General features: G+C 42.3%; 1 protein-coding gene across 2 annotated transcripts in view; it reads left to right on the forward strand.

The window, feature by feature from the left end:
- The window catches only part of METAP1D (methionyl aminopeptidase type 1D, mitochondrial), an 82,418-nt gene that overhangs the window by 40,733 nt on the left and 13,839 nt on the right, over positions 1-27,846 (forward strand). For both annotated transcript variants that reach the window (XM_040971717.1, XM_040971718.1), the window contains exons 2-5: positions 21,995-22,152; positions 24,537-24,686; positions 26,027-26,175; positions 26,785-26,827. In XM_040971717.1, coding sequence (XP_040827651.1) covers positions 21,995-22,152; positions 24,537-24,686; positions 26,027-26,175; positions 26,785-26,827 — 500 coding nt within the window. The remainder of the gene's footprint in view (positions 1-21,994; positions 22,153-24,536; positions 24,687-26,026; positions 26,176-26,784; positions 26,828-27,846) is intronic.

Consider the following 27,846-nt stretch of genomic DNA (forward strand, 5'->3'; position numbering starts at 1 on the left):
TCTGATCAATTAATTAGCTCACAATGTTGAAAAAATGTGGTAACACATCCATCCATCTGTTTTTCATTTGTCGCACTTTTATCAACCCAACTAAAACATGGCAAAGTATTAATGTCACCACCTAGACCACTTGTGGATCTTCAGGCTTGTGTGGCAAAAGGAATGATAATTATAAGCTTCAGGCTACAGACTAGAATAATTCAAAAGGAAATATGCATTGCTAATACAGCCGAGCTCATAAATTCTCCAAGTCAGTTAGTTTCCCACTTGTGCAGCCAGGCTGGTTGGCTAGAGGCAAAAAGGCTAGGATTTCCTAATATTGATGAGGTCTGAGTTTAGCCATTGCCAAACTCAAATATTGCCAGTCTTTTCAGATGATTCATATACATTGCAGTAGCATCCAGTTACGGCAGGGTGAATTTGATGATGATGAAATGTTAGTTAAGTATAAATTCTGTCCATTTTAGTGCCTAACCACCTGTTGCAAATATATATTATAAGAATACGATATATAAAATATTCTGCTTTTAATGCTTCCCATGTCTATCGGAAGGACCCACTGCTTCCTGCAAAATTTTGCTTGCCACCCCAGACTTTAGAACCCAAAAATGGAAATGGAACTTCTAATTTTTGGTCTAACATTGGTGGACACTTCCTATCCGTCTGTCATCACTGTGGCCAAGACTGAAACATTCCCAGATCTTAACCAGCAGCTTGTATCATGCTGTGCTCAGCGATAATAAGGGTCAAGCCAGAGCTTGCTCTGGGGCTCTAGAGTAAGTAACCTGGGAGTTTAACTTGTGGCGTGATGAGTAGCCATGACCTGAGGCCCACATGCACTGCCAAGCACATGTGCCTGGAAACTGCCATAGGAGTGTGGGAACAATGTACCATTTTCCCCACAGGAAGCACGTACAGCCCAGGGCCAACTGCAGATGAGGGCCCTTTTGAATGCGTTTTTTTAACATATATATATACATATAAACAGAGCATCCCAGATGTAAAATAACCTCCAGAGGTTGCATTTAACAGAGCAATTAAGACGCCAGTTGAGATGCTCACATCTCCTCTAAGCACCTGGGCTCCAATCCCAGCTTGGCTCCTGGATCCCCCTCTCTGCTCATTCAGACTGTGGGAGGTGGCCAGTGAGGGCCGAGGGCCTTGGTCCCTATCGCTCCATGTGGGAGACCTGGATTGAGTTCCCAGCTCCCGACTTTGGCCCAGATGTTCCCTCACCACTCCTGTCTGCCTTTCAAATAAAATTAAAGAAACTTTTAAATATCTTTCATTCTTACACTTAGAATATTTTAGGAAAGATTTTGGGGGGGGGGAGCAGCTGCTGGATCCAATAGCTTTAAGACATTTTATTGCAGAGCTAGTATTGTGACATAACAGATAAATCTATTGCCTGTAACACTGGCATCCCTTTTAGGCATCAGTTCAACACCTACCTGCTCTACTTTTGATCCAACTCCCTGCTAATGGTCTGGGGAAGCAGTGAAAGATGGCCCAAGTCCTTAGTTCCTTGACATCTCCATGGGAGACTCAGATGAAACTAAGTCCCAGCTGCTCTACTTTGGATGTAACCCCTGCTGATGCACGTGGAAGAGCAGCAGAAGATGGCTCAAGTGCTTGGGTCCCTGCATCCAGGGGAGGCTCCTGGCTTTGGACCAGCCTAGAGCTGGCCGTTGTGGTGATTTCAGGAGTGAACCAGTAGATGGAAGAGGTCTCTCTCTATCCTTACCTCTTTGCAACTCTGCCTTTCAAATACAAATAAATATTAAAAAGAGAAAGAAGCAGGAAAGGAGGGAGGGAAGACAGAAAAGAGGGCGTACATAATCCTAGCAGGTTTCAGCACCCTTCATTCTTTTTTTTTTATTTAAGATTTAATTATTTTTATTACAAAGTTAGATATACAGAGAGGAGGAGAGACAGAGAGGAAGATCTTCCGTCCGATGATTCACTTCCCAAGTGAGCGCAATGGCCAATGCTGGCGCCAGTCTGAAGCCGGGAACCCAGAACCTCTTCAGGTCTACTACGTGAGTGCAGGGTCCCAAGGCTTTGGGCCGTCCATGACTGCTTTCCCAGGCCAAGCTGGATGGGAAGTGGAGCTGCCGGGATTAGAACCGGCGCCCATATGGGATCCCGGCGCATTCAAGGTGAGGACTTCAGTGGTTAGGCCACGGTGCAGGGCCCAGCACCCTTCATTCTAATGGAGAATGTGAATCTGTTGATTTTTCATATATGAAGAAATATGAAAATGTGGCACTAGAATATCATACCTTTTAAAATTTATTTAAAAAATTTTTTAAATTTATTTAATAGGGCCCAGCATGGTAGCCTAGTGGCTCAAGTCCTCGCCTTGCACATGCCACAATTACATGTAGGCACTGGTTCATGTCACCACATCCCCGCTTCCCATCCAGCTCCCTGATTGTGGCCTGGGAAAGCTGTTGAGGACGGCCTAAAGCCTTGGGACCATGCACCTATATGGGAGATCTGGAAGAAGCTCCTGGTCCAGGCTCCTGGTTTCGGATTGGCACAGCTCTGGCTGTTGCGACCGCTTGGGGAGTGAATCATTGGACGAAAGATCTTCCTCTCTCTCTCCTCTCTGAGTATCTGACTTTCCAATAAAAATAAATCTTTAAAAAATAATAAAAATAGTAAATAAAATGTATGTAATAAAAATAAGTTTGTGGCATAGTGTGTTAAGCTACTGCTTTCAGCACCAGCATCCCATCTGATTGCCTGGTACGAGTCCTAGCTATTCCACTTCTGATCCAGTTCCCTGCCAGTGAACCTGGGAAAGCAGCAAAAGAAGGCTGCCATCCATCTGAGAGACCTGGATGGAGTTCATGACCCTGGCTTCAACCTGGCCTAATGCAGGCTGTTCTAACCATTGTGAGATGGAAGATATCTCTCTCTCTTCTCCCCTCCTTCTCTGTAACTTTGCTGATTATATAAATACATTTTTTTAAAATAAGCTCAATATTATGCAAAAATAAATTTCTATGTGTACAGTAGCATTATGCTTTATAAAAACTCAGTCTATTAATAGCAACCAAGCAGGTATCTAGAAATAGACATTTATTTTTTTGTTTTTTTTTTTAAGATTTATTTAGGGTTTTTTTTTTATTGGAAAGGCAGATATATAGAGAGGAGAGACAGAGAGGAAGATCTTCTGCCTGATGGTACACTCCCCAAGTGGCTGCAACGGCCAGTACTACGCCAATCCAAAGCCAGGAGCCAGGAGCAATAATAGAAAGTTAGGGGGAAGAAACAACCCAAGAGGCCTAGTCTCTAGAGATACATAAAAGAAGGAAAAACATCTGTGCTTTGATGAAAAATAAACTTATCGAACTAACAAGGATTTTAACAATAATGTTGGTGAGAATGTAGTGAAATAGACACCACTGGCATTAGGAATTGCTACTACTGTGGAGAAAAGTTTTTCAAATATGTCAAATTTTGTATATTTTCTTAACTTAAGAATTTGACTTTTACAAATTTAAGAGGAATAAATGGCCATGTGGAAAATTATATTATTTAAGTATACTATGCAAAAAAAAAAAAAAAAAAGAGGGTGAGCGTGGTAATGTGGGCTAAGTCACTGCTTGGTACGCCTGCATCACATTTCAGTGCCTGGTTTGAGTCCCAGCTCTGCTTCCAATCCAGCTTCTTGCCAATGCTGGCAGGCAGCAAAGGATAGCCAGCTGCTTTGGACATTGACACCTACATGGAAGATTGGGATGAAGTTCCTGGCTCATGGCTTCATTCCTGGCTGTAGTGAGCAAATGGACAGTGAACCAGCAAATGAAAGAGCTGTATCTTTCTCTTCTCTGTTGCTCTGCGTTTCAAATAAATTAAAAGAAGGAGAAGGGCCTGGCAATGGTAGCCTAGTAGTAAAGTTCTTAGCTTGCATGTGCCACGATCCCATATGGGTGCCGGTTCTAATTCCGGAGGCCTTGCTTCCCATCCAGCTCCCTGCTATGTCATTGGAAAGCAGGTGAGGATGGCCCAAAGCCTTGGGACCCTGCACCTGCGTGGGAGCTCCTAACTCCTGGCTTTGAATAAGCTCAGCTCTGGCTGTTGCAGCCACTTTGGGAGTGAATTGGCAGATGAAAGATTTTCCTCTCTGTCTCTCCTCTCTGTATATCTGATTTTTCAATAAAAATAAATAAATCTTAAAAAAAAAAGGGAGGAAGAAAGTACCCATTCTGGCACATAGACTAGCCATGGAGACATGGCATTTCTTGAGGTGGGGATGGGGCAGGAAGCTGTGGCCCCATGTCTCCTCTGACTCATTGCTGGTGCAAAGTAATTTGCAGCTGATTTTAATGGCTGCCTTCCCTCTCTTCTTCTTTTCCAGCCCCCATTCCACCACCCCCCTCCAGCAGGTGAAGGTCACACTGTTGCCCAGAGTGAGGGCTGAGTCCCCATCTGTCCTGTGGACCATCTAGGTAGAGTCTGTCAAGCCTGCCCCTGCCCTCAGGGCTCAGTCATGACTGGACTGGGCTCCTCAATTCGTCAGTGAACAGTTTTTGCATGGATGTGCATTGGATGCTTTGTTTAACCTCCTTCACCATTTGATATCTCAGAAATATGTCTCTGTGGGTGTTCACTTGGTTTCTGAAAATAGATCAGGGTCTTGAAGTGGTTTCTGAATAAATAATGAAACATGTGTTCAAGGTCTGTAACTCTTCCTTCTTCCTAACCACATCCTAGATAAGCTGGCAATGGGGAGTGTCATTTGTGTGAATAGATTCTCTAGTTTTAGTTCTCAAGGCCTCCTTTTTTTCATTCTAGCTGTCTGGATGATTAATGTGACTAGGAAAGTACTGTTGACCCATTTAAATCATGTCAAACAACATCCATTGCTCATCTACATAATGAAATACACACTGAACCTTAAGTCTTAAGTGTAGGAGCCAACAAACTGCAAAATAATGTTTTAGTCATTTAGGTTATGGAATAAAAGATAAGACATGAGGATTAACCAAAGCATTAAAGTATTCAAACAGTAATTGTCAGTGAAAAAAAAAAAAACTTTTGTAACGCAAAACAACCAGTAACATTTCTAGTGTAGTAATTAACCAGAGAACCGAGAGTGATTGCATGTAACAGTGAGTGTAAGGAAAATCTGTATGGCAAAGTATGTTTTAATATCACTTGACTATTACAGAATTTATTGTAAATAGCTACATTTTTCAGTTGTTAATCAGTGGTTTGGAAATAACAGTTTTCTGAAAAGTTAGAAAAAATTGTTTGACATTTTTGCTGCAGTTCCATTAAAATGATCTTTGAATCATTTTAAAGACAGCTAATTTATAGTTGAAACTATTTTGATCAATGATCTGATAACAAAGATAAGCTTTGACAGCTTTTGAAACATTTAAGTTTTATAAGGACATCATTTGCACAGTGTTTAATAAATGTGAGATTTAAAGGTACTGAATTTAGGCTATCAGGTTTCCATGGTTACACCTTTCCAAGTTATTTTGTGTACTGTGTAAAAAGGTCTGTGAGTCACTGATAATTATTTGTTGTTTTGTTTGTTCTCTTGGTAATTCTGTGTTTAGCTGAATTTAATACAGTTCACACAGCACGCTCAAGTTTGTGTATATTTTAGTGTTTGTGATTGACAGTGATTGAGCATTTCTTATGGAGTGCTTGCATTTTTTGTCATAAATGATGTATGTTGGTAGTGCTTGAAATGTAAATAAGTTCTTCCTCTATCACTGTTTAATAAACAGGAATTTCTATGTAAGAAGAATTCTCGAATAATAAGATTTGGCAAACTCAAGAGTATTTGTATTAAACAGATCACACAGCCAACTAAATATGTTTACATCTTTACAAATTTTAAGTTACTGAGGTTACCAAGTTCAGCATAGTAGTGCATGGCTGTGAATGACTTGACTGAATATTATCTGGTAACAATGAAAACAGCATTCTGACCTCACTCTTAAAATTGTTTGTGATAGTGAGTGTTACAGGAAGTATCATCAGTGCAAAGTGGAGTCTTTCTGTAAGGTGATTTATCCCATCTCACCCTCTGCACAAATTTAAGAACTATTCAATAGAGTAATATGTTTAGAGAGATGAGATTCTCCGAAAACGCCAGGGTGTTTTATGCCTGTGAATGGACGAAGAGATTTCCCTTAGACCTTATCTATTAACCATGAGCATACTAGCCAGGCACCACCAGGAACTCTTCAGAAAAGCAAAATTAGGCTGTGCGTGGTTCATCCTCCAGCGGAGAAGCCATTGCTGGATCCACTACTGTCCTGAGATGCTGGCCACTTGGTAAAGTGTTTCTACATCTGCATCCTCTAATATTACATCATCGGAGTGGCCCTGAGATGTAAGGAAAGGCCAGTGCTCTGGAGAATGTGGATTTTAAGTAGCAGCTTTGGAAACTAACCTAAGGTCTTGTGATTACTTTGTGAGTTACCTGCTTTGTAGATTATCCAAAGCACATTTGTAATTCAGGCTGTGCTCTGCCTACTGGGTGGTCCTTTCAGAGTACCCTCCTCCTGTAGCTGGGCAGCCAGGGAGAGCAGTTATGTTGATGGGCTGCTAACCTTGTGGCCCTTTCGATGTAACACAGCAACCCTGCAAGAAAGGTGTTCTTATTCCTGTTAATAGATAAGCAAAGGAAAACTTGGAAAATTTAACTAACCAAGAAAACCAACAAGTACTAAAGAAGGAAATGCAATTTCAACAAGAATTCTTATAATACATAATTACGAAGGCAAGTCTTCTGGAATAAGCATCCTCATGGTGCATTCACAAACAAAAATAAAGGTGTTTTTTTTTTTCAGGTGGGAGGGGTTCCTTCTTCTTCTTTTTCATTTTCTGTGAGAAACAGACAGAGGCAGACAGAGATCTTTCATATTCTGGTTCCTACCCAGATGCACTCAGCAGCTGGGGTTCTGCCATACCAAAGCCAGAGAAGGCTGGACTTCAGTCTGAGTCTCCCATGTGGGTGGCCGGGGCCCAGATGCTTGAGCCATCACCTGCTGCCTCCCAGGGCACACACTAGCAGGAAGCTGGAATTGGGACAGAACAGCCAAAATATGAACCAGGCATTCTAATAGGGGAGGTGGGTCTGCCAAGTGGTGCCTTACCTCCTGCACCTGGTAACAACTACCTTTAAATTCCACACTGTTGCCTTCTTTTTTATTCCCATTAACTCTGTTTTACTGATAGATAGTTCAAAACATGCTCAGTTCATGTCACATTTGATAATAAATGTCTATTTTGTACATCACATATTTCAGTTCTGTGGCAATAATTAAAGTCTATAACCTAAAATGAGATGATGAATTTGTCATTCCACTTACTGTAATTTCTGTCAGTTAACATTTTCAAAGAATGTTGTGTCTTCATTTATGAGAAGCAATCTAGAATGAACACATGAAGAGTAAATATTTTGCTTACAATAAGATAAAAATTAATTTTTAATCGTTAGTAGAGAAATAACAGATAACGGGGTCAGCATTGTGGTGTGGTAGATAAAGCACAGCCTGTGAAAGCAGCATGCCATATGGGTGCCAGTTCCTGTCCTGGTTGCTCCACTTCTGATCAGGCTCCCTGACAATGAACCTGGGAGGGCAGCAGAAGATAGCCAAAAGTTTGGGACACTGAACCCACCTGGAAGACCTAGGTAGAACTTGGCTTTGTCTAAAGCAGCTCTGGCTGTTGCCCATTAGGGGAATGAACCAAAAGGTGAAGATCTCTGTCCTTCCCTGTGTCCATGACACGGCCTTTCAGACAGAACAACGAAGAAATACATTAGCAGCTAATTGATCATACATGTCTCTGAAGAACCCTTATTTAAGGACCAGGTAGTAAGCAGGCTTTCTTGAAAGCTTGTAACACTTTTGTACGTTGCACTTTCTGCATGCATGTCAAATTTAGGGAGCAATTATTTGTGCTTAACTCAATCTGTCTACTCAAATTGAATGTCAAGTTGCACGGGACAGCAGTGTCAGTCTCAAGCATCACATTCAGATAACTGGAACTTTCTCTTATACCGAAGAAGCTGATGTATATTTTTTATTTTTCTGATTGAAAATAACTCCCTCATGGGTGATCTTGGCTTCTGTTGTCTTCACTCTGAATGTGTTGTTTTCCTGAAGCTCTTACTTTAAAACAATTTGATTTATGTAACAGACAGAGTTACAGAGGGAGAAGGATAGATTGAAGGATCTTCCATCCGCTAATTCACTCCCAAGTGATCCTGGTGGGGCTGTGACTTGGACAAGCTGAAACCAGAAGCCTGACCGCCATCCAAATCTCACACAGGGTGCAGGGGCACGAGCACTTGGGCCTTCTGCCGCTTTCCCAGGCGCATTAGCAAAGAGCTGGGACCTTTGTGCTTCAACATGGGATTATTGATCCCCCTACCTACCTCCCACCCATGCTCCCTACCATGGTATTGTTGAATTATAGGGCAGACAAAATCCCCGCAGTTGTCAAAATGCGATTACAAAACTTATATCCAGATTTTTTTTTTTAAATTTCATACCTTTCACTTGTAGTTCCACAGTGAAAATATTTTCAGGCAAGTATTAAGCTACTGGGCTTTTTGACTGCTTGTCTTTCTGTTTCTTGCTTTTGGTATTGACACTGCAAATTTTGGTCAGACCTCTGCTATGTTTTTCTTTTTAAGATTTATTTATTTTTATTGCAAAGTCAGATATATAGAGAGGAGGAGAGACAGAGAGGAAGATCTTCCGTTTGATGATTCATTCCCCAAGTGGCCAAACAGCCGGAGCTGCACGGATCAGGAGCCAGGAGCTCTTCTCGGTCTCCCACAGGGTATAGGGTCCCAAGGCCTTGGGCTGTCCTCAACTGCTTTCCCAGGACACAAGCAGGGAGCTGGATGGGAAACAGGGCTGCTGGAATTAGAACCGGTGCCCATATGGGATTCTTGCACATTCAAGGCGATACCCTTCGCTGCTAGCCCACCATGCTGGGCCTTCTGCTGTCTTCTATCAGTTGTTTGGCTGTGCAGCAATAATGTCAAATGGCTCGTCAAAACAGAAAAGAAAAAATACCTAGGATAGGCATTGATAATATGTAAGGGTTAAGACACATGCCCTTGGGCCTGACGCTGTGGCCTAGTGGCTGAATGCACCTGGATCCCATATGGATGCTGGTTCTAATTCTGGCAGCTCCACTTCCCATCCAGCTCCCTGCTTGTGGCCTGGGAAAGCAGTTGAGGATGGCCCAAAGCTTTGGGACCCTGCACCCAAGTAGGAGCCCTGGAGGAAGTTCCTGGCTCCTGGCTTCGGATTGGTTCAGCTCCAGCCACTGTGGCCACTTGAGGAGTGAATCATCAGATGGAAAATCTTCATCTCTGTCTCTCCCCCACTCTCTCTATATATCTGACTTTGCAATAAAAATAAATAAATCTTAAAAAAGAAAAAAAGACACATCTGTCTCCAAGTGTCTAGATGCATGTCCTAGCTCGACTTGCAATTCCAACTTGCTACTAACATACACTCTGGGAGACCCACACTGAGTGTCTGGTTCCCAGCTTTGGCCTAGCCCAACCCAGGGCAAACTGCTGTAGTCATTTAAGAAATAAATCTTGCACTCTCTCTCTTTCTCTCTGTTTCATTCTCTCTGCCCTTCGAATGGATAAAGCAAATTAATTAAAACCCTGAGGCTTATAGATAGGTTTAGAAAAGAAAGAAAGAACAGTCAATAGTGTTCCTAGCACCTTCTCCATCTAGAGTTCAGTTGATAATATTTAAGGTGAGCACTAAAATTATTCTGTTTCAAATATTTTAATACTATTTAAAAACATTCATATTAAATCTCTGCCTTTATAGTAAACTGTAAGTCCCCACATGTTCTGAAAATACTGTGTATTTTCATCCAGATGACTAATATTTTGAGTAGTATTTTGTATGACAATGGTATTGATGAGTAGATTGGCTTCTTATTTAAGAATTAAAGAATGGTTTTATCAGTTCTCTTAAACTGAGGAATTCTTTGGATGAGCTTTTTCTGCAGTTGAATTTCTTGTGTAATTTCTGTAAATTGCTCTTTCTGGTTTCTTCTTGTATGCATTAATAAAAATTATTTTAGTCTCCTCATCTTTAATCAAAGTGCATGAGTAGCAGGAATGTTGCTTTTGAGAAACTTAGGGAAGCTGAGGTTTGCCAGATGTTCCGTGCTAACCCAGAAGTGTGCATTCCCTGGGTGCCAGGACTAAAGGCTTTTTTTGACGGAGCCTCTGGTTGGGGTTCACTGTGGTGTGGTGCCTCTCCTCTGATCAGAGTGTGTCTTTTATTCTGTGTTTAAACAGTATCACGGCATCCAGAAAATCTGGCGAAGGAAATGGTATTTTGATGACATTTTTCACAGGGCTCAACTGGAATGAATTATTACATTTTAACCACAACCCCTAATAAACAGCTCCTTTATTTTGCCTGAAAGGACACAATATTTCTTTGTCCAAGAAGTTGCCTGAGAATATGTATTGTTGAAGTGCTAAAAAGCTGCTTTTCTCTAAACTTTAGCTGAGAGACAATAGGATTTGCTAAGCATGTACTACTGCAGCATGGTTCAATATTTTATGCTTATTAAGAATTTAAATTTTGAAGCAGTTTTTTAACATAATAAATGGAGAAATTTTATGCCATAGCCCTATTTCCCTGTGAAAGTTATTCAGCACTGTAATTTCCACTTATCTACCCAAGGATCTGCTTTTAGTTTTAAGACTTTTGAACTTTTACTATAATTTTTAGCATCCTTCTTCCTGCTTTAGTTAGGCCCGCCGAAAGGAACTTTTTTCTCTTTGCCGACAAACATGAGTCCATGCTACTAAATAAGAATGTTTCTGAATCTGTGTTTCTAAAGTAGGTTGAGTTGTTTTTATTCCTAGCAAGGAGGAGGGGAAGGTTTCTTGTTTAATATGAACTCTCCAATAAGTATGTAAGGATTTAAATAAACACATGCGGTGTTAGTGGTGTGCATTAATGAATTGCCACATATTATCTACTTTAAACACCTGCAGCAAGAAGCCAAATGAAGTATTTTCCTCCAGGATTTCCGAATCTGTCCTGGAGATTATACTCCTATCTCTTGCAATTGACACATATTTTGAGAGGAGAAGGGAGGGCGCTTGGAGCCAGCTTCCTGACAGGGCCTTGGGGAAGGTCATGCTTTACTGTGACCTAGGCACTGCTCTTGAATGTTGTTATTATTGGAAGATGGTGCCCTCCGGCTGCTACCCTTCCTCTGCCCAGAACTCTGTGACTGGCCTCCCAGTTGCTTTTGTCTGGAACCAGGCACTCCCAAGTTTGGGCTTACAGTCCGTGATCAGTTCGGACATCCTTAGCGTGCTATCCAGTCTCACCCACATCTGATCACTTTCTTCTGTTTGTTGTAGTGGCCCAATCATACTTGAAGAAGAGAGTTGCTGCATTCTTATGGAAATTTCCAACTTAGATCATTAAAATTGAACTACGACTTTTTTTTTCTTTTGTCATTTGAAATGTTTTGCACATTTCTCTTACTTCTCTGGCATCTTTGTTACAGTTTTTGAGGTCAGAGCTATAAATAACTTCAAGGGCAACCCTGTAGGATGTCAAGCAGAATCTTTACTTTAGACGAGTGTTCATGCCAGTGTTTTCTAGATTTCACCGTGCTCTTTATTTTGAGCACTGAAGAAAAGGCGTAAGTTTCCAGCACCTGTGCACCAACTGGCCTTGCGTACCCTTTTGAGATGTTGGTTAATAAACACTGCAGCTTTATCATCCAGAGGCTGTTTCCAAATGCTATTAATTATGACCCACTCCCCCCACCCCCACCAAAAAAAAGTTGGGGGAGGTCCTGGATTGGTGAAACAAATTTCTGTAACGGCATCCTTAGCTTGGAATCCAGGAAGCAGTGGTGTACGGTGTCCATATCCATGATTTCCTGAATTGGAGATAAAGTGTGGAAAGCATCTGGGCAAAAGGAGGCTCTTTACCAGCTTGTTTCCTGTAAGTTCAATTGGAAGACCTTGTCTGTGCAAATAGATTTCAAAATAGAGCCTGCCCTTTGACTGTCTCCATAATTACATGGCTCACTCTGTATTTTACTTGGCAGCCAGAGCAGTTAACCCCTGGAAGGAAGGGGCTTGATGGCATGCCCAGCTTGGCTTCCCAGACATGTCCATGGGAATGAATAAACCACTGTTTGGAGAAGCTCACAGCTAAAAACACACTAGTCTTCAACTCAACTGAAGGTCTTTTAAAATAGGTTTCATAATGTTTATTATGACTGGTTAATAATCTTAACTGCGTCCTCCTTGTGTAGATTACAGAGTCCCATGAATTGTTCTAAAATAGTAGTGAGCTTGGGGGAGTCCCTTGTTGCTTTGATGTAATCAACATCTGTCAACAGAATGAGTTTGCTTTTGTTTCATTTCTAGGGCCCTTGTCCTTCAGCTTTGCCCAATCAGTATCTGCTCCAGCCTGGGACAGTGTGTGGGGTTCCCCACCACCACAACCTTCAGCAAATGCACAGGTTGTTTTATTGGGAAGCTGGAACTTTTGTGTTGTTCAGTTGCTTGAAAAGGAGAAGGAATCTTAAGTCCCTCTCGTTTAGCATAGAAACATGCATTCAGGGCTGCTAAGTTCAAGAATCAGGTCTGCAGACTTTTTTTTTTTAATGTTATTGTTGATGATGTTTACATAGTTGATCAAAGTGGGAAGAATCAAGAGCAGGGGATAGTGGATGAGACCCTTGTTTACACATTTTCTTCTTCCCGTATATGGAGGAGAGGGGGATACAAAAGAAGAAACCACGCTCAGCTTTCCAACCACCACGTTACCCCAAGGATTGGGGAACTGTCACCTGATGTCATCCCAAGTTCCCCATTGTGGAGCATTTTCTGAGGGTTCTGATATATGTTTTTGATAGTTCTGAAATGCTGCTGATACTGCCTCTCCATGGATGAGGAAATCTTTCCAAGGTCGATTGGCTGTCATAGTCTGTCTAAGTCTCCATTGGCCCAGAAATTTGCTGTCAAGTTTCGCTCGGGTAGTTGAGTAATTTGTTCTGCCCTCCATCTTGAGCAAACCAATGGGTGCTGCGTGGTTCTGCAGACTTTCATCAGCTAATTCAGGCTATTTAATTTTTTCCTTTGGCAAACTTTGTGCAAGTTGTGAAAGCTGTCAAGGGAATGGTCAGTGTTTTAGGTCAAGAAGCACAAGGCAAAGATGCATTTGCAGTGTGGCTCTGCCTGGAAGCCCCCAGTGCTCCTACTCTGGGTAACTGGTTGCTGAAGTGTGACCTCAGTGTGCTTCTAAATCAGCACCTTGAGGATGTTCTCATCTGGTGCAGGCACTTCTGAACCCACTGTGGGAAGCAACATTTGTCTACAGCTAAGAATATATCAGAGTACTAGCATAAAGTTGCTTTTTGTTGGGGGCAGGGTTAATATATTATTTAAGCAAATCACTTAGCTTAAAATGAAAATTATCAATGAGTATTGAGTATAAGAGTCATATTTTGAAAATGAATTAGCAAAAAACACTGTTGCGTTCTGTCTTGGCAATCATAAATCATTTATATCTGGCAGGCATTCCTCCCTCCATCCAAAATAATTAGCTCCATTTGTAAAATCAATTAGATGTTAATATGCTATAAATAATAGTTTTGTTACTAGACTTTGGCATTTGCTGATCATTATGAAAAAACACATTCAGTAAGACATTTTACAGGGTGTCTTGTAAATTACCTATTATCTCTGGTGGACATTGTTATCGAATGTCAAGTAGTACCAGGCTACCTTACTGTGCTGTTTTCTACCCAGATATTTGATCCCTCTGCAATATAAGGTCACTGAAGGTTGATGGCACGCTGCAGGGGGAAAGTGCTTCCTTGGAAACGTACAATGAAAAATATAGGTGTTGGTAGCCCACACTTGAGTACAAACGGACTTTGTTCAGTTTTACCGCTGCTTAAAATACTAAGCATTTTAAACGGCTCTTTGAAAGTTCATTCAGAGCTCTCCCTTAAAAGAAAAAAAAAAAAAGACTTGTTGACTAAAAGAAAACTCACATTTTCCAGGGTAAAATCAGCCTAATTAAGGGTCATTAGAAGAGGTGCACCTAGAAACCCAGGGCTCAGTGGGTGAAATGGAAGCATTTCATTATGTGGTATAGAATGCATGCACAGATAACAATTAAAATGGACCCCGAGTAAGAGGCCAATGAATACAGGGAAGATTGCATGCAACGTTAGTCATTTCACATGCACTCCTCCCTCTGTTGTACGCGCAATCTGTATGCCCACCTTGCAGACTAAATCTTAAAGGAAATAAAATGGGGCTTTTAAAATTTGATGTTATTACCAAGTGTGCAGATATTTAAAACAACCACTTGGACTTACATTTCCCAGTACAAATCCAAAACATGAAAAGTGTGCAGCAAGTTTCAGAGGATGTATGGTACTTTCGGGGGACATTTAGGCCACCCAGTGCGTTCCTCCATGTTGTGAAAGAGGCAGTTGCCTGTAATTTTCTGTGTTTGGCTGAAAGTAGGTACTAGTAGAATTTTTGTGGCACAGGCAGTAATTCTTATTATTACCCCTGGTAACAGTAAATATTCTGCTCTTTCATCACAAGTTGCGCATGGACTTACTGCCCAAGCAGATGCTCCCTCCCGCTTCTCTGAGATGCAGCAGTGACGTGCTCCATTGTCTCTTTCCAGCTCAGATGAGTGCAGAGCTCTCCTGTGAGCTCTAAGGAGTTTCCTGGTCATCTCCTAAAGGTTGTCTAACTGCCTGTTGCAGGGATATTAGTCTGCACCTGCATCATATTTCCCCAGATGGCTTTCCCAAAGGGATACTTGGTGAGCCTGGGTGAATGACAGTGAGGCCAGCCCAGGGCTCATGGGACCCGGCTGGCATTCTTGCTCTCTGAGGATTCCCATCGTGCATCCTATGAGCTGTGACATGGATGAAAGCAATTTGGAAGTTAGATATAAGTGTATGGTATCAGCTGTATTTTTAAGATGTCTACATTCACTGTACCTCGGTTTAATTCCTGGCTCTGGCTCCTGACCCCAGCTTCCTGCTAATGCCAACCCTGGGAGACAGCAGTGATGGCTCGAGTAGTTAGATTCCTGCTGTCTGTATAGAAGACCTGGATTCAGATTTCCAGCTTGCTTAACCTATCCCTGTCCATTGGAGGTATTTGGTGAGTGAACCAGTGGATGGGAACTCTGTGACCATCCCTCATTCTTCTTCTTGCTCTCTTTCTCCCTCTCAAATAAGTAAATAAATTATTTCTTTTTTTTTAAAGATTTATTTTTATTATTATTTTTTTTCATTGGAAAGGCGGATATACAGAGAGGAGAGACAGAGAGGAAGATCTTCCGTCCGATGATTCACTCCCCAAGTGAGCGCAACGGGCCGATACTATGCCGATCCGAAGCCAGGAGCCTCTTCCGGGTCTCCCAGGCGGGTGCAGGTTCCCAAAGCTTTGGGCCGTCCTCGACTGCTTTCCCAGGCCACAGGCAGGGGGCTGGAAGGGAAGCGGGGCTGCCGGGATTAGAACCGGCGCCCATATGGGATCCCGGGCGTGCAAGGCGAGGACCTTTAACCACTTGCGCCACCGAGCCGGGCCCAATAAATTATTTCTTAAATGAAAAGCTACAGTTGTCCCTTAGTGTCCATCAGGGATTGGTCCCAGGACTCTCGGGGATAGCAAAATCTGCAGATGCTCAAGTGTTCAGTATTTGTATATAACCTGTGCTGCATACTCTCCTTCATTCTTTAAAACATCTCTCAATTACTCATAATAACTAATGCAATTTAAATGCTATGTGAATTGCCATAGGGAATATCATTATAGGAAATAATGCTTAAAAAAAGATGTCTGTAATTGAACAGAGGTGGAATTCTGTCCATGGTTGTCCCCCATTTTTTGTGTTCCAGATTAATTTCGGGACTCTTACCTCCCAAAGGTTCCATAACTGAAACCCATGTCTTCATTTCAACCTGTGAAAACACTAGATCTCTTTGGCTTGTAATAAACAGTTGTGCCAGCACTAACAATCATGTCTTTTATCAAACTGAAAGGAGAGATTTTGCTTCCAACACAACAGCATCTTATGACAGTGGGATTACCAGGTACACTGCGGATCGATGATTGTTACAGACTGGATTCGTTCAGGCTGGTGTTTGGGAGCTTGCTGTCCAGTCACCTGGCTGAGGCGGCCTCGTTCCAGCAGTGAGCCTGTCATTTGGCAGGACAGGTAAACAGTGATCATTCCCAACGTAAGGGTCTCAGAAGCTTCATCCTGATATCCTAGTAGGGGTCTGATGACTTCATACTTCAAGTTCAAGTGCACAAAAAAGATTCCCCTGTAATGGCTCTGCACTTGAGCTTGATAATACTGATAAAGAAGGTCTCTCTTTCATATAATCAGCCTATATCATTCCCATCAGCAAGGATGGAGCATGACAATCAGATATGACAAAATGAATGGATACACTGGTGATGAAGGGACCTCACAGGGGCCAGGTCCCCCTCGCTCGTCTTGCTCAGCCTCTCTGCTGAGCACAGAGCTTGATAGCACTCAGCTCTGGGTCAGTCAGCATCCACTGTTGCTGATTCTGCTCTAGGTCAGCCAGGGGCAGCAGGACTGCACAGGGCACTGTCTCTCTTGTGCCATGCAGAGCACCATCTGACACATTCTCACAGATTTATTGGTTTGCCTGCTGTCTGCCTCGTACCATAAGAGTGTAAGTACCACGGGCCCGGGAGTTGGGTCCCCTGCTCACCACTGTAGTCCTGCATCCAAAACATGAGTGCCTTAGTTGTGTGGAGGAATACATTTAGAGGCCCCACCGGTAGCTATGTTAAAGAATGGAAAAGGAAAATAATGAGCTTTTATAGGATGCATTTTTAAAAAGATTTATGTATTTTATATCTGGAAGACAGATTTACAGGTAGAAGGAGAGAGATAGCCGGCCGGGGGGGCGGGCGGGGGGAGACAGAGAGGCGGGGAGAGAGAAAGAAAGAGTGCTTCCATCCATTGTCCACTCCCCAAATGGCTGCAAGGGCTGGGACTGGGCAAGGCTGAAGCCAGGAACGTCTTTCACGTCTCCATGTGGATGCAACCGTCCAAGGACTTGAGCCATCTTCTGTTGTTTTCCCAGTCTGTTAGTGGTTAACTGGATCAGAAGTGGAGAAGCCAAAACAAGAATGGTTACTCATATAGGATGCTGATTTTTATAGGTAGAGGATTAGCCTATTGAGCCATTGTGCCAGCCCCAAGGGACATAATTTTTTTTAAGATTTACTTATTTTTATTGCAAAGTCAGATATACAGAGAGAAGGAGAGACAGAGAGAAAGATCTTCCATCCAATGATTCACTTCCCAAGTGACCACAAAGGCCAGTGCTGTGCTGATCCAAAGCCAGGAGCCAGGAGCTCTTCTGGGTCTCCCAGGCGGGTACAGGGTCCCAAGGCTTTGGGCCATCCTCTACTGCTTTCCCGGGTCACAAGCAGGGAGTTGGAAGCGGGGCCACCCGGATTAGAACTGGCGACCATATGGGACCCCGGTGCATTCAAGGCAAGAACTTCAGACGCTAGGCCACTGTGCTGGGCCCCACATTTTGTTTTTGATGATAATTTACATGTATGAGAACTTCACAATGTTTATACCAAATGTAATCAAAGGCTTAAGAACAGAAACAATTTTTTGAATTTATGCCTAATCTGCCTCATCCTTTTTTTCATAATGCACATTTTCCAAGAACTTTTTTTCTTTTTGAAAAGCAGAGACACACAAAGAGAGTCAGGTGGACATAAGCCTTCCTGTATGCAGGTTCGCTCCCCAGCCGTGCAGCAATAGCAAGAGCTGGGTAGGACCGACGTCAGGAGCCTAGTGCTGTAGGCCACGTGGGTGACAGTGCCATCACCTGCTACTCCCAGGGTGCACATCAGCAGGAAGCTAGAGTCAAATGTAGAGCGAGGACTTGAGCCCAGGCAGTCTGAGATGAGATGTGTGTATCCCAAAAGTGTTTACACTGAAATAAACTTATCCTTTCATTCATTTTATTAGCTACTTCAATTTTTTAAGAGTTTTTATTTGAAAGAGAGAGAAAGAAAGACTGAGAGAGAAAGATCTTCCATTCACTGGATCATTCTTTAACTGCCCATAACAGACAGGGCTGAGCCAGGCTAAGCCAGAAACCTAGAACTCAGTATGAATCTCCACGTGAGGGACAGGGACCTAGGTTCTTGAGCTATAAATTGTTGCCTCCTGAGTTTGCATTAGGAATCTGGCATCAGAAGTGGAGCTGGGGCTTGAGGTCAGGCATTCTGGTATGGAATGCGAGTGTCCCAAGAAGTGACTTAGTCACTGTGCCAGCTGACTGCCCTTAGTTTGTTTTCTTCAAACGTTTTGAAGCCCCCTCGTACGTGTAATTCCAGCTAATGCACCATCAGCCCCTACATAGACTATTCATGTTCTCCAATGAGGAAAGTAAGAACTTGGATTAATTTCAGACATCAAGGTTCCTGATGTTTTCGCTACCGAAGTGTGTTCCAATGAAGCTATCCCTTTTCATTCTACATGTCTCTGGGATGTCTCCCATTTTTTTGTCCCCTAACTTTTGTAGTATCCTAGAAGAGGTAGTAGCTTAATGCAAGACATTGCCGCATCCCCTGTTACAGTTAATTCTCAACTGAGACTGAAAAGAGGAAACTTGTTTGGGGCCGCGCGCTAACAAGTGCCAGAGCTAAACCCACTCCAGTGCAGGCTTGTACCTGCCAACCATGTGCTTTGCCTGTGACACCTGCCTGCCTCTATCTGTCCGTGGGTCATCTGAGGTGAGGTGATGTCATCAGGGAAATGCCGTGTTTCACAAACTATAGAATAAGTAACTGGCTCTATCTGTCAAGCAACTATGTTTTAAAAGCAAATGGTTTAAAACAGACCTTTTGTGAGGTTTGTTTGGAATTGTTTGAAATACAAAGGTGCTTCAAAATGTTCATGGAAAAACATCAAAAAGTTAGTTTTATTTTCTTGCAAAAAAAACCCACCTGAAATCAATTAATTTTTAAATTTCACTTTACATAAACTGTTTGAAATATTCTCATAGTACCCAAGCACCTTTGTTAGCTTGGCTCAAGAATATGATGTAATTATGAGTGCCTGGTAAGGGAGTTAGGATGTCTACATCCCATATTGAGACCCAGCTCTGCCTCCAGTGTCAGCTTCTTAATAGCATGTACCCAAGAAGCAGCCGGTGATGGCTCAGGTGGTTGGGTTCTCAGGTGGAGTAGAAGGCCTGGATGGAGTTCCCAGCTATTGCAGGCATGTGAGAGTGAGACAGTAGATTGTAAGAACTGTTTCTCTGCTTTTCAAATAAAAGAAAAAAATTTTTTTTAAGTTAGAGGCTGGTATTTTGGTATAGTTGGTAAAGCTGCCACCCGTAAGGCCAACATCCCTCAGTTTAGGTCTGGTCCTGCCTGCTCCAGGATGGCCCAAGTTTTTGTGCCCATACACCCATGTGAAGTTCCTGGCTCCTGACCGCAACCTGGCCCAGCTCTGACCACTGCAGCCATCTAGGCAGATACAAAGTCTCTCTCTCTCTCTCTGTCTCCCTCTTTATCTCCCCCCTCCCTCCTTACCCCTTTTCACCGCACCCCCCCCCCCGTGTAACTCTTTCAAATAAATAAATCAATGTTTAAAACAAGACAAACACGATATTAGTGAAATGAAATTTGTGACGCTGAGTCACCGACCATCGGGGTTTGCATCAGTGACTTTCTCCCAGCTTCATTAGAGATCTTGAGTTTTGGGGGACCTGGACTCGGCTGCAGCCTGTTTCCATTGCTCTGGCACCAGCTGTCCAGCACTGTGTGTGTCAGGGCCACCCCAGGGTTTGTGAGAGCACATGACCCCGGCCTCCCCTGAGGGTTCTGAGGCAGTAGATCCAAGAGGGGACCCAAGAAGTTGTGTCTGTTCCCTACGGGTGCTGATATTGCTGGTCTGGAAGCTGCTTTTTGAGAATCAGTGCTCTGAACCAGGAAAGCACAAACTACTGCCGTTAAGGGTCAAATAGTAAAAATTTTGTTCTTTGTGGGCCATATGGTCTCTGTTACAACCATTAAACTCTACCTGTTGTAGCTCAAAATCAGCCCTAGACAATTGTAAACAAATCAGGTAGCTATAGTCCAATGAAACTTTACTTTTTGGGCTCTGAAATTTCTTAAGTTTCTTAAGATTTCATAAGAAATATAAGAACCATTTATAAATATGAAAACTTTTTAGGTCTTAGCTATATAAAAACAAGTAGCAGGGTTAGTGCTGTGTCGCGGTGGGTTAAGCCACTACTTGCAGTGCTAGTATTCCCTTATGAGCACCGATTTGAATAGCAACTGCTTTGCTTCCAATCCAGCTCCTGGCCAGTATGCCTGGGAAGGTCATAGAACATGGTCCACCTCTAGCCACTTGAGAGATCTGGGTGGAGTCCTAGGCTCTTGACTTCTCCTTGCCCCAGTTCTAGCTGTTGCTGCCGTTTGGGAGACTGAATCAGCATATCAGAATGTTTTCTCTCTAATAATTAAATAATCTTTAAACAAAAACAAATAGGATCAGGCCACATTTGCTCCTGGGGCTGTAGTTAGTTAATCCTGTTATGTAGTTGTGACTTGTAATAATTTTTTTAAAAAAAAGGTTATTTATTAAAACAAAACAAAACAAAACCTTATTTAGGGCCCAGCACGATAACTATAACCTAGTGCTAAAGTCCTCACTTGTATGCACTGGGATTCCATATGGGCATCAGTTTGTATCCCAGCTGCTCCACTTCCCATCCAGCTCCCTGCTTGTGGCCTGGGAAAGCAGTCAAGGACGGCCCCAAAGCCTTAGGACCCTGCACCCGCGTGGGAGACCTGGAAAAAGCTCCTGGCTCCTGGCTTTGGATTGGCTTAGCTGAGCTGTTGCAGCCACTTGGGGGAGTGAACTAGTGAACAGAAGACCTTTCTGTTTCTCCTTCTCTCTATAAATCTTTCCAATAAAAGAAACAAATCTTTTAAACGTATTTTTAATAAAATAAGTATATAAACTCTTTAGTGGGGTTTTTATATGTATTGTTTGGCATTTGCCTTTTTTCTTAGCAATGTACTGAGCTCTTTCTGTGTTAATATAGACATAGTTAGCTTATTATTATTATTATTATTTTCCTTTGGGAGACAGAGGCAGAGAAACACAGAGAGTTTCCATAATTCCATCTATTGGACCACTGCCCCCAAAAGACCCACAGTGACCCTGGCTGGGCTGGACATCCCCGACATCCGTCCCTGCCTGTTAGCTACAAGATCAAGTCCTGGGAGGTGAATTACAAAGGGGAGATGTATTGCAAATGTAGATAGATGCCTTTAAATACCTGTGGTGGGGACTTAAGACCCTGTGTTGATTTTCTCTCAGGATCATACCTACACTTTTGCTGTTTGGTCTTTATCTGGCTGGAGCTCTGATCACAGTGCATTTCGGCATAATGCCTCGCTGCACATGAACTTAACACAGAGCCGTAATCCTGCAGAGGGTACAAGGTGCAGCTGGCCGTTTGTTCATGATTCTTGAAAGAGAAACAGATTGAAAGAGTGTAAAACCATCAAGATAGTGCCGTGAATCCGGGGTCATCCTGGACATGGCCGCAGAAAGTACTAGAGCAGAAATTGTTCTTTTTATAGATCGGGTGAGCAGCAATTGTTTCTATATGTTTGTTTCCCATTAGATTAGAGTTCTCCATTGTGAAGCATTCATGTAAACATAGTATTAGCTAATGAATATGCTGCACTTGTACCAGAACTCAGAGCGCTGCTGCTTTCTTATCTATTTGAATCTTTTCCTTTCTGAGTCAACAAAGGATTAGAATCATGAGTGAATAGACAACACCACATATCCTAAAGTGCAGAGCTTATGTTGTTTTTAACTTAAAGGATGCCTGTGTTTGCTCGTAGGTTGTCAAAGAATTTTGTCTTCAGCACTCAGTCCTATCTACTTATATAAGCAGTCAAGAAAGCAACAAAGAAGACATTTCATTTTCCGAAAACAAAGGAACATCTCCCACAGTATCGTTTCCCCGGCCATGGTTTCTTCAGCTCATCCAGTCCCCGAGGTACCTTCTTCTGCCTATTATCTGCTGCCTTTTCCGGCCAAGACAGAGATTGACTGCCAAAGCCATCCAATGTCTTAACACCTCTGATTTCCAGACCACTCAGTCATAATTTAAAATCTTGATTTGTGATTTTTGAATTGTGATGTGAGAAGTTTTAACATCCTTCAGTTTTAATCACATTAATTTGTAAAAGTTAAGCTCTGAACTTAGAGTTACTTAACTGATCTGGGGTTAAAATTTTGCTCATGGAATTTTTTATGTTGAATTTTTAACATGAAGGTAAAACTATGCACAGACACACACACTCAGTTTCCCAACTTTTTTAGAAGGAAGGAAAAAAGCTCTTAAGTTTTCAGTTGAGATGCTTGTCAGGAGATTACTTGAAACTAATACACTCGATGGCTGTTTCAAAGCATGCTCTTAATGCTTTCCACGTTATTAATGCTGTGGGTGTCTCTGAATCATCCTTCAGAGTAAGTTAACTTGAGACATCTTGTCTTGAAGTACTCTTGTTTTTTTTTTCCCAGAAATTACAATTCTATGGATAGAGGGTCTACCCATTTTTCAAGATAAGGTGTAAAGGAAGTGTGTGAGTTATGGAGGAAAAACAGCTCAAAGAGACACAGATTTGTCACAAAGGAAGCACATGCTTTCTTGCTTATTTGCATCCATCACCCCCCCCCCCCCGTGAGCTTACAGTAGCATTAAGTGTGTTGAATCTCTTCATGGTGAGTGGCTCTACTTTGTGGCAAGGGCAAATGAGGCTGAAGAACTTGCTCACCCCACCCCAGAATTCATTACTGGTTTGACTGAGGCCTGGACATCACAGTAAGAACCAGCATTTATTATTATCCACACAAAACTGACATTATTTGACGTTGGTAGAACAGAGAAGCAAATCTCCAGGCAGGTCAGTATGTTGTTTCAGCAGTCACAGTCCATTGTAGTGGCTGTACACCTGCTCTTCTGCCTGGAGCTGTCACCTGGTCCCATCACAGAGTGGAGACAGCCCGGGCCCTCTGCGGGAGACCTGAAGAGGATCCATCGCCCCTAGTGGTGACGTCCTAAGAGGAGCTCAACAGAACAGGGAATGCTGTCTGATGCCCCTCACCAGGCATGAGGCCCTGCTCCTGGTTGCTGTGATGTTTCTGCTAAGGAGTTATCTGGCTCAGCTTCCTGTCCCAAACTGCTACAAACTGCTCTGTAGCCTTCCTGTGTACTGTTCCCAGACGCTCAAGTAGCAGTTGCTATATATAGCTTGTGAAGTGCTGCCGCCATGCAAAGCCTTGGGGACTGAAAGGCCCTCTGTGTGTCAGGAAGTGTTTGTTTTCTGAATATTGCCATTGGCTCTAAGTGCAGGAGAGACTTCTATAGCAACCATCAGAACTGAATGTTTTGAGTTGGGCAAGTGTGTGTGTGCTGGGAGGTGGGGAGGCCTTGGTTTGGTCTGGGTGGTTCTAGGTAATGCATATGTATCTAGAAAAGAAAAGAAAACCATTTTGTTTTATTCTCCAATCTTCCAGTGTGAGTATGATTGCAAAGTAGAAGAGATGCATGCATGAGGCCTCAAGGGACTTAGCCAGCAGTCCATCTTACATACCTTCATCCAGACAGTGGGAAGCTGTCCTTTGCCTACATTTTGTTATTATGCCAAGATGACAGGGTTTAATGACTCATTTAGCAAACTGGAAGCTTGGTGCATTTTTAAAAAAGATTTATTTATTTTTATTGCAAAGTCAGATATACAGAGAGGAAAATCTTCTGTCCAACGGTTCACTCCCCATGTGACCGCAGTGGCTGGAACTGAGCCAAACCAAAGCCAGGAGCCAGGAGCTTCTTCGGGGTCTCCCACGTAGGTGAAGGAACCTAAGATTTTGGGCTGTCCTCAACTGTTTTCCCAGGCCACAAGCAGGGAGCTGGATGGGAAGTGGGGCAGCTGAGATCAGAACCAGCACCCATATGGGATCCTGGCACACTCAGGGCGAGGACTTTTTGCCCCGCTATGCTATCATGCTGAGCCAAACTTGGTGCATTTTTGTTTTTGTTTTTTTAAATCAATACTGGGTTGCTTCTGGTGGGGCTAGGTGGAAGAAGAAAAGAAACCACTATGTGTTTTGACCAGCAGCCTACTTCAGTACAACTGGACTGAAAGATTATTAAGGTTAGCAGACCATCCAGAGGCAGCACTAACAGGCAATGTGAAGTTCAAAAGGGCAGGGGAAGGAACCCGGGGCAGCCTGGAGGGTCTGTTGTGCTGGCTTTGGAGGTCGGAGCTCCGGCAGGAAGGGCAGAGCTCCATGAAGCAGGAGGCTGTGTCCGAAAAAATGATCCCATTGTCGAGGGTTGGGTTCTGATGTTCGTTTTTCAATCCTTTTTTCCCCAAGCACATAAAGAAGCCAGACTATGTGACGACAGGCATTGTACCCGACTGGGGAGACAGCATCGAAGTGAAGAATGAAGATCAGATCCAAGGGCTGCATCAGGCCTGTCAGCTGGCCCGCCATGTCCTCCTCCTGGCGGGGAAGAGTTTAAAGGTGACGCCTTCCCAAGCCTCAGGGTGACTTCCTCCCAGGGCTGCAAGCGCTCCTTGTCTTCCCCCTCTAACTCTTCCTTTGTACATATCTCATTTGTTTAGACAGAATTAAGTAAAGACTCAGGATGGGAGGCACGGGTATTATAGCTTTCAACCCAAGTTCAACTTTAACTAGCAAAATTCTAGAAATTCTTTGGGCCCAATCAGGATATCCAAGTTGATCCACAGCAGTCACTTTGGACTTTGGCTGCCCTACTTCTTCCTTTAGTCCCCCAGGTTATTTCTGTGTCTGAAGAGTTGCTCTACCATGCATTTTGTCTCCTGTTCTCTTGCTCTGCAAAGAAAGATTAAGCCAGATATACAAAGCTAACGATGATATAGCGATGTAACTATATACAACTGTCCTACCATTTGCCTTACTTATGTATCCTACCATATGACTTTCAATATCCTGCCATAGGAGGATTGTAAAAGAAAATATGGACTTCTAGTTTCCAAGAGGTAGGAGAACTTCAGAAGTGAGACCCAAAGATAGAAGCGTGTAAATGGTTCTGTGTCATAAACTTTCAGCCATATAATTAGTCTGTGGAGGTAAGATAACATGAAGAAAATGCTTAAAGAAATAGTTCATTTTTTGTAAAGATTTTGTTGTTGTTTTACAATTTTATGACTTACCAGTTTGTGGAAATAGTCTTCATGTTGCTAATAAACTCAATTTCAGTTTGCTGTTAGTTGAAGAGTGAATGTCAGGGGGATCTTTTTAGAAAAAGTTTTTTTAAAAAATCAGGGTTAGTAAAACACACTTGTCTACAAAATGTGTGACCTTCTTCTTCTTCTTTTTTTTTTTAATCATGACCCATAATCTCCCAGCCATTGCTGCAATCCCTACAGAACGTCTCACTGGGCTGAGAAGGTGTAGGCTGGGCCAGTGTTCAAGCTGTGTCATCTAAACTGGAGTTTTTTTGAGCATTAATGTATAGGCTTTGGTCAGCTTAGAGCATTAACCACTACAAAAGAGGAAGGCATTTCCAAAGAATGCAGTTTCTAAATCTCCAGGCTAAAAGGGAATCAGTTCATTCAGTGACTGACAAATGATTTAGAGGATCCCACAGTTTCTATTTCCTAATAATCCATAACTCCACTGTGCTCACAAATGATTGACAAAAAGGCTCAGTTGAAGATTTTTAACATTAGTCATAATTAATTAGGATATTAGACCATAAATTTACCCTGGTAAATTCATGCAGTCTCATGGAGAAGCGCTGTTAATGTAGGCCTAGTCGATAAATACTGGGAATGTCTTGGACTGTCACTGCACAATTTCTTTCTTTCATGTTTTAGGTTGACATGACAACTGAAGAGATAGATGCCCTTGTCCACCAGGAAATCATCAGTCATAATGCCTACCCCTCACCTCTAGGCTACAGAGGTTTTCCAAAATCTGTGTGTACCTCTGTCAACAACGTGCTCTGCCATGGTATTCCCGACAGGTATTCATTTTTTAATAACATACTGTGCCTGTGGAAACTAAAATGGGAAACTAGGATATGGTGTATATTGAAACACACTATATCCAGTTGGAATCCACCTGCAGATTTCAGAAGCTAGTTACAGGGAGAACAAATTTAGAAGTGTTTTGCTTAGAAGTAGACATATTGTCACCAAGTCAATGTCTATTAAAGCTATGTCTAACCTTAAGATTGGTTTTACAGCAAGCAAAATATGAATTTCAGTAAAATTTCTTTTACCTTCTTAGATGGTAGTGATAAAAATGGTAAAGTAAAAAAAGAAAAAAGAATTTAAATGTAGGTACCTTTTTGGGGTACCAGCTATAGAGTTGTGGCTCTTAGTAAAATTTAGGTGACTAACAAACACATCCTTTTAAAGAATGCCCCACAATGGCAATGGATTCATATTTTTTATTTCTTACATAATTTGATGAGACTGATGTCAGTTAAAGATTAGTTACTCATTTCTTCCTCTCTCACTCTAAATTATCGTTGCAACTCATTGGAGTTGTAATTCTGGTGATGAGGTGTTTCCTATTGCTTCTTATTGAGATCTGCACATCACCCTCATTTTTCCTGCTTCTGTTTCAGTCGACCTCTTCAGGATGGCGATATTATCAACATTGATGTCACAGTGAGTAAATCATATAAAAAATAGTCTGCTATTTACTTCTAGCCCCAGACGCAAGCAGCTGGTTTCCTTTTTTTTTTGTCTTTAACTCTGTGTTTATTCCAAGTAAACCCAGGCCTGACTTGAATTTAGGGCTGGAATCAGATGCACTGAGATCAATGTTGGCCTAAGTGAAATGTCAGCCCAATCCTGCTATGTGTCATGTTTTTGAGAAGGTGTAATTGTTATTGATCCACTGTGTAGTTAACGCCGAGCACCACAGCCCTGGGCAGCTGCTGAAGCTAGATATGTATGAGATGAGCTAACACGAGGAAAGCCAGTGTTTTTCCTTCACTCTGCCAAGATTGATCTTCCTCTTCCTGCTGATTTGGAGTGGGGCCTGTCATTATCTTACTCTGTCATTAGGGGCTACATTGGCCTGTGTGTGTCAGTCTATTTGGACAGCAACTCTTTTGCTAGCAGTGTTCCTTAGATTTATTAAAATCCTTGAAGGTAACGTCGTGTTTCATTTCTGGTCTAGAGAGCCTTGAGCGCCAGGCGTGCAAGCAGAATGGCTTTCTCCCTGGACTTCAGTTCTCACCAAATGGTTAATAGCCTTCCTTTGAATAACAAGCCTAAGTAATTTAACACAGAGATTTCAAATTGTACAAGCTTTAATCTTTTCCTATGTTCTCAGCCTTTCAGTATTCTCAGACTTGAAGTGTGTATACTGAATTTCCTTTTTTAAAAAATGTGTAATGCTTCCTCTGAATTATATAGATTGTAAATAAATGTACACATCTGGTAATTACCCAGTACATTTTACATAAATAAATACAGTTTCAACATCTGATGAAAACAATGGACAGCAATCACAGTTTCTATTAATGAGGAGATAGTTTCAGGTAATAGTCATTTTCTATCCAGACCACAGATCCTGGGGAAGAGTAGGAATAAGGTAGGAAGAGACATATGCCAGTTGATTTCAGTCCGATTTTTAGTTGTTTGAATTAGTTGAAGATTTTTTTTTCCTTCACATCAAT

This window comes from Ochotona curzoniae, unplaced genomic scaffold (assembly GCF_017591425.1).
Source record: "Ochotona curzoniae isolate NIBS_2020 unplaced genomic scaffold, NIBS_Ocur_1.0 contig_2210, whole genome shotgun sequence".
NCBI classification, from domain to species: Eukaryota; Metazoa; Chordata; class Mammalia; order Lagomorpha; family Ochotonidae; genus Ochotona; species Ochotona curzoniae.